The 12812-nt window shown below is 34.2% G+C and overlaps 2 protein-coding genes across 5 annotated transcripts; one reads left to right on the top strand and one right to left on the bottom strand.

Annotated features, from left to right (window-relative positions):
- The first annotated feature begins 80 nt into the window (after nt 1–80).
- LOC106176279 (mitochondrial genome maintenance exonuclease 1) lies at nt 81–4636 on the top strand. Of its 3 annotated transcripts, none has more exons than XM_013558596.2 (5): nt 81–157; nt 1204–1683; nt 2542–2758; nt 3056–3188; nt 3794–4636. In XM_013558596.2, the coding sequence occupies exons 2-5, from the start codon at nt 1206–1208 to the stop codon at nt 3953–3955; spliced, it is 990 nt and encodes a 329-aa protein (XP_013414050.1). In that variant the 5' UTR covers nt 81–157; nt 1204–1205; the 3' UTR covers nt 3956–4636. The 3 variants fall into 3 exon arrangements, with proteins under 3 accessions (XP_013414050.1, XP_013414051.1, XP_013414052.1); XM_013558597.2 differs by lacking the exon at nt 81–157 and adding an exon at nt 355–447; XM_013558598.2 differs by lacking the exon at nt 81–157 and having other exon boundaries at nt 1551–1723.
- A 568-nt stretch (nt 4637–5204) lies between these two features.
- Nucleotides 5205–12651, bottom strand: LOC106176311 (uncharacterized). Of its 2 annotated transcripts, XM_013558647.2 has the most exons (10): nt 12410–12651; nt 11239–11394; nt 10620–10744; nt 9932–10073; nt 9513–9567; nt 9084–9287; nt 8695–8739; nt 8216–8386; nt 7198–7329; nt 5205–6620 (listed from the first exon to the last, which is right to left on the bottom strand). In XM_013558647.2, the coding sequence occupies exons 1-10, from the start codon at nt 12493–12495 to the stop codon at nt 6144–6146; spliced, it is 1593 nt and encodes a 530-aa protein (XP_013414101.2). In that variant the 5' UTR covers nt 12496–12651; the 3' UTR covers nt 5205–6143. The 2 variants fall into 2 exon arrangements, with proteins under 2 accessions (XP_013414101.2, XP_013414102.1); XM_013558648.2 differs by lacking the exon at nt 8695–8739.
- Between the last annotated feature and the right edge of the window lie 161 nt (nt 12652–12812).

Genomic DNA, 12812 nt, shown 5'->3' with positions numbered 1-12812 from the left:
TTACTTTTTAAATTCAGCATTTTATGGTTGATGTTCATCTGTGACTTTATAAATAAAATAAAATGATGTAACCGTCTTGGGGTTTTAGGTTAGGCTGAAAAGAATAAAAACATGCGGCGTAAGAAGGATTGTTGAGTTTCAGAGTTGTGTTGCCATTGTGAGTAAAGAAATTATTAAAAATAAGCTGTTCCATTGCTTACACAATTTAATAAGGGGTGTTAATTCCGCCACTTGCACAGAATGCAATATGCTACTCGGGAATTGCAGTTGGGTTGTCTTGATTACTGTCAGATGAGAGAAGAAGAGAAGCAGATTATCAATATCAAGAGAGAAACGGGGGTGGGGGGGGGGGGGGGAGGGGAGGCGGAGCAGCTGTTTTGTGTTTATGTACAGCCACAGATGTGTCCCATCTCAGCAACTTTCTTATTTGATCATCGAAAAATTAAAGTAAATTGATTATTTTGTATTATGTTAAAATTGTTTAAAATGGAAATAAACTGATTTCATTACAGTTATCTCTTGTTTGCATTTCGCATTTTCGAGGTGTGACTTTGAACTTTCATAGCTAGGTCTGAAGACCTTTGGCAGTCATATTTTCTAAATATCCAGGTTACCTGCAGTGCATAATTAAAGATTAGTGGTGATTATGCTATTAATCTCTATGTAATATTGCATCAAAATTGTAAAAAAATTATTTTGTTACTTAAAAGAATGATTCTTAAGATTGAAATGCAGCTCAAATTGGAAAACCAGCTTGATTGGGTTATTATTTTTTCTTGAATATATGAAAATTTTTGTGAAATTTTCATTTTTCTATTGTCGGCATTATCAAAGTGCACATTTTCAAAGTGCACTTTGTATGTTAACAAGAGTGAAACAAAAGTTACAACATAAAAGGAAAATAAACATCTATGGGTGCTTTCCCAGAGATTTAGATCGATCTAAAGATCAAGTTTTAGATCGACCTAACTCCCTGGGGGTTCACGCTAAATTGCAGTCAGCCGAGCGGGCACCATAGTTAATTACCCCCTTACAGCTTTTAGTAGGCGGGACAGACGCTTAAGCCGGCCAAGCTGACAATAATCTAGTGAGACTCGCCACAGGGATAGATCGATCTAAAAATCTATGGAAATGGGGTGTATATGGTACATGTACATTTACTAGTACAAACATAATGTTAGTGTATTGTTCAATTTGTTTCAGGCATGTTTTCAGTCATGTTACCAACATCACAATGCTTCACAAGAGGCTCCAAGGCCAGCAATCTATTCTGTACACTGAGACTTAAAGAACATGGAATGTGCATATGGAATTTGAATTTAAGATTTTTGAACAGTGCCAGCAACAACGATGAAGCAGATGTCACCAAACCAACTGGAAATCATGAAGAAAATAAAGCTAGAGCAAATATCCTAAAAGATACTAGCACAAACTCTATGCACCAAATTCTTCATTTCCCCTTGATGCAGGGTACAGATGGGGACCTCTCTCCCCTCCTGCAAACAGATGCAGGTCAAGTAAATCTACCTACAGTTGACCTCCCCAGTAGCATGAAGTCTGCACCATCTGTAACTAAAATACTGCAGGCTACCATGCCCTCTGAACAAATATATGTTCTTAAGCAATGGGAAAAGAGGATGATCAGAGAACTAGGAGAAGAAGGATTTGAGGAGCAAAGACGAGGTGATAAACTGACTAAGATTCAGTGTTTAAATAATGGACGGTATGTAAAGTTCAGTAAATGTACATGTCTGCAATTTGGACAGGATTGAAAAAGTTTTCATTTTACCCTTTCTCAGGATATTTCACAGCATTGATTTAGAGATCACTTGGTATTTATATTCAGGCAGAGGCTGGATCAAGTCCTATTTGGATTTGGGCATGTTCAGTTGAACAGGAAAAAAAGGGATGATTGGCAATTTTGACAATAAAAAGCAATTGACATTTTGTGGATGTCTGACAATCAAAAGAATTTACGCATATCATCCCTGTGGTGATTCTATCAAAATTTGTTGATTAGAAGTAATGGGTTAGCTATTCTGAAAGCAATCCCCTTTTTGCCGCAAAATATACAGAATAGAGATTATTTTAATGCAATTATTCATTTGGGAAATAAGAGCAGGTTTATACAAAGAGAGACTTTAAAAAAGACCTTAATCCCGTGCACTGTATGGAAGGCTAATATGAAGGGAAAAAAGACTAACATTGTACTTACTTGGTTCATATTACTTATCCTTGAATTATATCAAGATAAAATGGTTTCCTGTCATCAGAAAAAAATGCTCTTTTCAGGATTATTTCATTAGATTTAGAAATTAATTTTCAAAATTAATAAGAAAAGAAAAGCCATGGCATTCCATTCCCTGTGGCATTCAATTCAGTCATAGGAAAAAAAACATTTTTTTCTCCTAATCTCTTTATTACTAAATAACTTCTTTTTGTTTCCAAATCTCTTATACTATTACTGTATTGATTTTATATAACATTTTATTAGATTTATTGTCATCATCTTTTATAGCAAAACATTGCTATTTTTTCCAGAGACATTTCGCACAGGTCACAACCTGCATTCAGCATTGAGGGCATATCTAGGGGGTGTTCCAGAGGAAGATGTCCCTGTGGTGCCCAGTATCACAGGCTACTGGGACAGTGTTCAGAAAGTACTGAAAGAGATCACAGATGTGAAAGCTGTGGAGTGCAACGTTCACCATCCTTATTTGCAGTATGGGGGTGTGTTTGACTGTATTGGGAGATACAGGTACTAGGACTTCTGATGATATGACAAAGTTATGAAATTGTGGAGGTGTCTTGTTTGAGTGTGTGTGTATTACCCTGAGTTACTATGGACGCATACAAAATGGGTGACTAATTTGACAATAATTCATTTGAATTTGATCATTTCATGAGAAATATAATTTAGCGCAGCTCATCCAACATTTACAAGGTCATTGTATTTATAAGGAATCAGTGTGACACAATCCATTGCTTGATGAATTATATGATATGAAGAAAAAGAATAATCCTGAACCAATTAACATTTTAACCTCCTTTACAGGGACAAGCTTTGTGTGATTGACTGGAAGACTTCTCAGAAACCCAAGAAGTTGCTCGATCACACTTATGACAACCCTTTGCAAATAGCTGCCTATATTGGAGCTGTCAACTTTGACAAGACCCTTGATGTGAAGGTGAGAGAACAGTATGCTTTGGTCATGTTACCAACTAGACTCCAAATGAATTTTTGGCCTAGCTACTGCACACCAACTCTACATGGACACTCGCTTAATGGAATTGGATTAACGGATTGTCTTGCCACCTCCTGGTGTTGGGTAGAATACAGAAAAGCTGGTGATTATTCAAGTATGTTGGAGAAAAGAGGAGGCGTGTCAGTCTGTTTATCTGACTACATTCAGCATGAGCCCCTGTGGAGTTAGTGTGCAGTAGCTAGGTTGATATAAATTCATTGTGAATGGACTCTTAGACTGAGAAAAGTCCAATGCCATTTCAACCATCCAAATTTATGTGGGATCCTCACCATGCCTTTCTTAGAATTGTGATCGATCTTGTGACATCAGTTTGACTTTCTTGGTCAAAGTTCGCTTGGCTGTGAAGAATGCCTTTAATATCATCTTCAAGATCAAGTTATTCTAAAGTCTGCATTCATGCATATAAAAAGTGCAGTTATGGTATTCCTCCTTGGTGCTTTTTATTTTGAAAGTATGTTTAACTATCAGTATGTTCGATGTACCTTAGTCCTTCATATCTACTAGTACCTCTTATCAATTTTTTTTAGGTTGATTATGGACTGCTAGTTATTTCATACCCAAATGGAGAGCCAGCACATGCTCATGTTATAAATAAAAGACAGTGCTATGATTATTGGTACTTGTGGCTACGAAGGTTGAGAGCATATTGGCTGGCAGTGAACAAGAAAGCATCTGAAACAAATCTATAGTATCTGACATATACTAGAAAGAGAGCACTTATAAAGATTTATTTCCTTAGCCAGATTTCTCTCAATGCAAAGAAAATGGCATTGTCATCACTTAAGTTGTTAAAAAGTTCAAATGTCTTTTGGATTGATTTCCCAGGAGCTTTTGGATGTGTTTTGTGATGGATGTTGCTAGGTTATGAGAAAAATTCAAGAAAGATTTCAAAGTTATTTTCCAGAAAATAATTTCTGTTTCTTGATTCAAATTCTGATGAATTCCTAAGGTGGAATGGCCTCATTTATAGATTTCTGCCATTGACAATTTTTGTTTCTACATACTGCAAATGTGACACAAAGTTGTGAAAAGGTAGTATACAAGCTACAATTTTAATCTTATAAAGATATTAAAATAACAGAAAATGTGAGTGTAGATTTTTTGCAACTAGATAAATCACTACTATCAGTTTCTTATACAACTCAAATAAATCCCACATGACAAAAGATAAACCAAATTCATCACTGAGTCAGCAAAAACAAATCTTTAAGGCTTCACTCTCAAAATAAAAATTTTTGGTCATTAATTTCACCCAGTTATCTATCCTTTTAGTTCATTAAAGTCTGCCACATAATGTAAAACTAGAAATGTATTAAGCGTTACTGCTGTTCATATAATAGCATTATGCAAAGAGTTGGTGAAATGACTGAGGATCATAAAAAAAAGAAATAAGAAAATATCTGTTCAAACATAAGTTTTGGGAAATATGAAAGGCAACCGTGTGGTATTTTTGCTATTCAAAACTATACAGAGACCTACGTCAGTTGACATTGTCACTTCCTTCTTGCATAACTGTCATGAAAATTTTTATCAAAATGTTTGGAGAACTTTTTGAGATAACACAAACCGGGTAAAATTTTTATGCACTATATCCCAGCTTTCAAGATACCTGGAAAACTATAATTTTCCCTCAAACTTCTGGTAGTCATCTGTCTGGTTAAGATAAATGTATTTTTTTTTTTACTTTGGGTGCATTCCCAGACATTTAGATCGATCCAGAGATTAAGATTTAGATCGACCTAACTCCCTGGGGGTTCATGCTAAATTGCAGTCAGCCGAGTGCGACCATAGTTAATTACCCCCTTACAGCTTTTAGTAGGCGGGACAGATGCTTAAGCCGGCTAAGCTGACAGTAATCTAGTGAGACTCCCCACAGGGATAGATAGATCTAAAATCTATGGAAATGGGGTATTTGATACAACTCCACAAATATGAAAATTTGTTCATACAGTCATTTTATTTTCATAATTAAGAAGCTCCACGTAATACAGAATGCTAATCATATCTATATACTTAACATACATTTTGTTACATGATAAAACAATACTGTCAATATTGCACCAAACCTGTTTGATCTGCAATTCTGACAGAGAGATCACTGTCATATATATATAAACCATTCAGGTAAAACCCATTCGTTCAGGTGACTGCTAAATAAAATTATTTCCTAAATTTGGAATAACCATCATATTGTCATAGTCAGTCTAATTTACAATAATATCAACTTTGTAAAAATCTCAACTGCTTGTTATAACTTTTAATCACTTTCCTGATTGAGGAAAAGAAGCTATCATAAAAAACTTGCTTTATTTAAACCAGTAACTCAATGCAAGATAAAAAGCACCCTCCTATCAGAATTTATTTGTTGAAATGACTTTTTAGTATTTAGTAAAATGAACTGAACTCTTAAGCAAATGTCCAATACTTTGCATACTTAGAAAAAATATGTAACCAAGTTTGAGTGCGTTCTTACGATGAAATAAAAATGTTAAACCACTGACACCAAAGTGCAAAGAATCTCACTTATTTAAAAATAAAGACCATAAATAACCATAGGCAGTATCACAGAAGCCTATATGTGCATAATTTATTGATACAACAATTGAAACCATTATATTTAATTTTAATTAACTTTTTAGCATAAAAGGTTATGCAGAATATCTATGACTAGAAATATATCACATAGTAACATTACTATTTTATTAATGAGCTGGAATGGTTTTGAATACCACCAAACTGACACTACATGTAATGGAGTTTTAAAAATGTACATGCTCGAGTATTTATACAATGTGTAAATTAGTGGCAAGTCTGCAGCTTTTAACGCTATATGTAATACATGATCCCTTATTTTACAAACACCAGTAAAAATAATATTTAATATCCATAAGCTTCCAAACTGAGATACTTCTCCTCACTGGTATCAACTAAATTATGAAGAGACTCATTTGACACTGTTGTATCTTCTTCGATGTTTAATATTAGTGGAGTCCGTTCCTGCACCACTTTCATTTTTTTCCTCTGAATGTTCCAAAAGACAAAGATTGTCACTAAAAATGCCACTGCACTTGCCCCAAATAAAGTTGGGTATAGAACAACTAAGGCACCTCTCATATCATTCATTGCTGTCGATAGAGAAGGCAATAATAGTAACAGATTGCCACCAATAGCAGTTATAATGAACATGTAAATGGCGACGGCTGATGTTCGTAATTGTGGCGGGGTGAGATCTATCACCACAGCCAGGCAAACGCCAATCCACATGTCTCCAATGAAGAAGGCAGGAATCTGCATTATGAAGGCAAATGGAGGGTCAACGTACAGGGTGAGTACAGCAAATGGGGCTGCAACAACCTGAAATGATTTTGAATAAAAAGTGAGTAAATGAATATAAGGTATAACTGATGTCAGTTCAATTTTTTTAAAACTAATATGACTACAGCATGTTATATTTACATCTTTTGAATGAATTGGTATTGTTTATGCAAGTATTTTTAAACTGAAAAGTGTTTGCACTATTATTTTCGATATCAGAAGCTCCTGCTGTTTTGTACCTGAACTTTTCGCAAAAACTAAGACATGATAAACATGTAGACAAAAATTACATGCAATTATGCTTTTCTTTAAACCATACAGCACATGAGAATAATTGTTTTTCCCTAAGGCAATTAAATGCATACCTTTCAGAAGATATGCAACACTGACAGACCAGACAGAGTAGGTTTAAGCTAACAAATATCTTTGATCATTTATTGTCTACCATTTCTTCTCTTTGCCTTTTGATTTTCTTCAATTCACCTGGTGATAAAATTATTGACTGGACTCACCACTTAAAGTTGCAATCACGATTTTATAAGATTACTGTGAAAAAAATTACAATGAAAAAAAGCTTCAAAAGAGCAACAAAAAGGCTCACTGTTTACAAACTTACCTGGCTAAGAACTAAAACTTTCAATCTTGATGTGATCCCCGATTTGCTTGCCAGTCTGTCTGATATCATACCTCCAACGACAGCTCCCCCTGCCCCAAACACAGTAGGTATCCAAGTCATAAAGTCTTCAGTCTACAAATATTAATAATATTACCAATAATAAAAGTCAATTTGTTTTTATTAATATTTCTCAACCACTTTTATAAAAAAAAATCAATTAAATCTCTATGTCACATTATACTGAAGATTGGGAGATCAAGTTATAGAAATTCATATGAAATATGAAGTATTATAATATATGCTGTAACAATGAAATATGTAATAGATTTATTTCTTTCACTATTATTCTTCCTGTATGGTGGGTCCAAGTGTCCAGCGTATCACATTTTTAGATAATGATCTGTAAGCTGGACAGACCCTCACATGATAGTCAGGCTAGAGATCTATCACTACAGCCATGACAGTGATAAGACAAAAGATAACATGATATACAATACTGTGAGATGAGCTGCTGTTTGATATATTGTTTTCCATATTTGGGACGATTTCAATATTATCCTAAGCCTCTAATCTGATGTGTGCCAGCTCCAAAGTGTGGAATATGACAAACTTAAAGCTGAAAAAGTAATTGGTCCCCCAGGCCACTACACATCATCTCCCCACCCTGCCCCACCCCACACTCACACCCATGAATATTGTAAGCCATCAAATTTAATTCAAATTAACAATCTGGTTGCTGAATAGTCTTACATCTCCTCTTATTTGGTCTGATAATGAACACCCCAGTACATGACCTTTTGCAACTGGCATGCTGGAGGGCTCACATAATTTACAATGCCAGCATCTCCATGACGGTGATAAGTGCTTGCATTATTATACATGTAGCAGGACTGTAGCCAGAGGTGAGAAAGTGATACTGCAAACCACCCAATGACAAAGGGATACTTGCCACTCCCCAGGTGTCAAGCCCCTAAGCACCCAACAAACACCCCAACAGACTAAGGAATATTCATATTACCTTTACACTGGGGAAGTAATGGTCAAAGTAATTCTTAATGTTGTAAGCCCATGTATAGCCGCCTCCCTGCCTGATGGCACCACCAATACACAGGCACATCAGCACTGGGTTGACAAAAAACTTCATAGCAGTCAAAAACTTCCAGGTTGCAGTTTTTCTTTCTCCTGTTCCCTGAATTTTAAAACACACTTTTAATTTAGTTATTTTCCCTTCACACATGTACATGCAGATGCAAACATGCATGCACACACATCACAGCTTTACCAAAATCAACAACACTTTAAATTACTGGAATAAAAGAATTGGCTACAAAGGTTTTAACAAGATCAATACAAAATTTATATCAGTACTTTTGCGGCAACAACAATAAAGCTACATACATACATACAGTACATACATACAGCCTAGCTTAAAGCAAATCAACCTTAACAAATTCAAAACGTTCAACATGCAAAACGGGCATTATTTTGCACATTTACCTCATGGTTACCAATTGAATTTTTTTCAAGACCTGTTTTATCTACCTAAAAATATATATTAGACATAACTGATGTTAACATTTCTATCAGGTACCAGTTCATATCACTTGCTGAAAATCATCACAAATAAATAAAATAACCACTATACATAAATGTTGGAGATGAAAAAGGAACAGAGAATAGTGTATTAAGAAATAGATAATAAATGGTTCATTAAATAAATAAAGTAACTTAGAATAAAGGTAAGTGGAATAGAGATAAGCATTGTATGAAAATAAATTAATCAACAGAAATTGTTACCAAAGGTGAAGCAACTGAATGAAAGTCACATAAGCAATCAAATATATATGTCAGTTGATAATCAATAAATGCCCATCTTGAAAACTTACATCGACATAGTCAAACAATTTGTTTCTTTGTGGCTCTTTGACTGTCAAATAAAGCAATAGGGCAATGGCTATACCAGGGCTTCCAGCTATATAATACACAGTCCGCCAGCCAGAGGTTCTATCTATTATGTTTGCCAGGAAAGAGAATCCATAACCAGCATAGATTCCTAAATTATATATACCCAAAGCAACTCCTCTGTAGTCCTGTCAAAACAGAATATTTCATATCAATCAAATTACTAAACTTCAGATATTCATATCAATTTTAATATCATGAATTTCAGTAGTAAAAAATAGCTGGCATATATTGTACGTGAGGGGCAAAAAAGGAACATCATATGATACCTTCTTTTTGAATTAAGAAGAACATCTTTAAAAATTAAGAAATAAATAATGATAATTAATAACAACATGATGAATTATACTTACTTTTGTAAAATACTCAGATAAGATGCTCACAGCAAAGGGTGTGCATCCTGCTTCACTAGGACAGAAAACAAAATTTTTCAGCAAACAGAACTTCAATAATGTCAAACTTAATGCAAATGCCATTATCAGTTGTGAATTTAATTTTCGGGGGAGGCATCATTAATTTGTTATCAGCATTATTTATTTATTTAACCATCTAATTATTTGTTCATTTCATTATTACTTTCTTCTTCTTCTTATTATTATTATTATTATCATTATTCAGGGCAGGGAAATTTGGGTTACTATAATCCTTTTTCTGAACTTTAAAAAATAAAGTGACAAATAGAACTGAACAGAACTATGTAAATCAGAGACAACAAACCCACTTATAAAGAAAAATGCAACAAATTATATGAAGTAAAACTGACAAAACTCACAATAATCCAAGTAAAATCCTACAAATTGCAATATGCCAGTAGGCCTGTGCTAAACCAGTTAACACTGTCATCAAGCTCCACAACATCAAGATCACAGACAAAAACAGTGTCCTGTTCATTCTTGTTATTTCTGCTGTAATGCCTAAAATCAATGACAATAAAAATTAAAATGGTGACCAGTAGGTTGTAAAATAAGGAAATAAAACTGATTGATAAAATTTCAAAAGAGTAAATATCAAACAATGATAAATATTTTGAAGAATGAACTTTTTTAACATCTTAGTTACAATGAAATGCCATCTTTTAAGACTTAAAGGAAGTTTTACATAAGTTTATAAAACCAAAAAGATGTTTGAGGAAAAAATTTTTGTCATATTAATATTATAAAAGACCTGCTTTAAAGTTATCCTGTTTACTGTGGCATTTGGTTAAGTTTATTGACAATAAGTATCAGCTTTATATCCATCTTTAAGCCCTGCATATGATACCAGGAAGTTAGAAGGGAAAAAATTTCCCATTTCTAAGCTTTGGCAAAACTTATAAATAAAAAAAAAGAAAGAAATCAAGGCCAATATTTATCGCAAATACATAAGGATTAATCTGCCCATTTTCAAACTTCACTTATTTTATGTGTATGTTTACAGGGGTTTTTTATCTTACAAAATTAATGGAGCTAAGGAACACTTACCTAGAGGTACCCCTGCAAATGTAAAGAAGAGGATGAAGACAGGACCAGCCAACATTTGGTACTCTATTCCCGTGCCCAAATATTTCCACCCACACAGAATAGCATGGCCTTCTTGAGGATCGCAGCTGGTGCAAACAATTAAATGATATGTAATTAATTATCTTTATTTAAAAAATCTTGTTCGTTAATCTGTTACTAACTGGACTTAAAAAGCTTGCTCCTTTATCTTTACCAAATATAATGAAAATCAAGAAAATGTGTTCAGTTATTTGTTACTAACTTGACTTCAAATTGTTTCTCTGAAATTTTGAACATGACATGTCATCAGATGCCAAACTGACAAGCATGAACACCCATTGATTATTTCATAAACTTTAACATAGTGGTGCCTCTCTTTTACCAAACAGCCTCAACACAAAGCCTCAGACTTATATTTAAATTACTGTTTAATTTGTTATGTTCATCTCTTGACACTTAGAACCATCAGACACATGCATATCGTGTATGAGCATTACAAGTCCAAGACTGGCAGAATTAATTTATACTCAAAAATGGTTGTGTTTTAAAACTAGTCTAAGCTCAAGATATATTATTTTGTTCTTGTAACTACAGTACTTACAGAGCTGGTGTATTAGCACAGTATGCATCTGGAGTTATGTTCTCTCCTTGTGTATCCAGGATGGCCTGTATAGCAGTGGCATTGGAGGGAATACAGACCCTATCCCCATATTTCAGCTCTTGGGCCATACTGGCATTTGTAGTGACCAAAATATACCTAAATTACAATAAATGTTGGTCAAAGTAAGTTCATTAGATTAAATATTCTTAGGCCTTTTCAAACACTGCCTTACTGTGAGTATGAAATTGTGTCTTAGATAGGATGATACAAACTGTTACAAATGAAGGTTAGATTGCATGCCTATTTGCCTAATCATTTGTCTAATGGCTTGAGTAATAATAATTTCTATTCTACTGATAGATTCTCTAGAATTAAGATTTACATGAGACAGCAAATTTCAAATCATTTATATCACTTGGGGGGGGGGGGGGGGGGGGGGTGTCAGTAATTTGCTCAAAAACCCTTTTCACAGATTCAGACCTTGCACTGTTTATATTACTAAACAACTTTGATATTGACAAGGATTTGATGTACTAGTACTTACTCATCTATTGCTTAATACATGACATCACAGGTACAGAGTACAGGTCTATGAATACATACTGTACATCGACTGGCAGTATGTACCATAATCAGGTTAAATAAACATACATCGTATGCACTTCAACTTGTCCTTGTTTTGGATAATTGCCAAAAGACATTTGTGATTAATAAATCCAGTGCAAATTTGACTATGCAGTAGTTTACATTTGTTTTGTTTTGGCTTTAAATTTTAATTTCTACCGGTACAGATGTGGAAAAGATAATATTACCTGTATAACTCTCAGGTATGATAAAATGTTTTCTCTTCTTGTTAAATTGATTTGTTAATTACTAAGATTAAATGTATTAAAAATTAAATGTTTAAATGCCGCATTTTAAAAGCACGTATATTTACTGTATATGACATAAGGTTTAAAGGGACCGGCTGGGGGAGGGGGAGGGGGGATAAATCCGTGCAGGCCTACAAGTACTAGTATACTGCAAATAAATATAAATAGGAGTGGACATTCAAACTCAAGCCCTGGGATTGTTACTTAAATGCACCTATTTACAATAACAAACCATTTTCATTTAAATTACACTTATACTAATGGCAGATGACACGTTATATAATAATACTGCACAGTACCTGTCAAGTTGGTTAAAAAGAAAAACCAACACAAGGACAACAAGTACGTAGACAGAATAACAGCTCGGCCTCTCGTTCAGCTCCATGACGGCAGAGGTCCTGAGGTCTTAAACCTCCGTGGCACAGCAATTTCAAATATATATATGCATACATTGAACTGTAGTCCATATATCACCCATTTTCACGTGATGCTTCGGCTCGTTTGTGTTCATAATGGGCTCTTTAGTGTATGGAGTTTCATAAACTGAAATATCTGAGCTGGTTCCCTGCATTTCATACAATATGAAATGTAGACACATGATATGTATATTTTTTTCTTGACATATTATCAATATTTCTCATATTTAACTACTTGAACAGATTATCATTGGTAAGATAAATGTGTTACTGGTTATTCTCGTGA

The sequence above is a fragment of the Lingula anatina genome, chromosome 2 (genome assembly GCF_051362555.1).
Source record: "Lingula anatina isolate TDL-2025a chromosome 2, LinAna3.0, whole genome shotgun sequence".
NCBI lineage: Eukaryota > Metazoa > Brachiopoda > Lingulata > Lingulida > Lingulidae > Lingula > Lingula anatina.
Note: the sequence above shows the minus strand (reverse complement) of the source record. Positions and strands in the feature narration are given on the sequence as shown.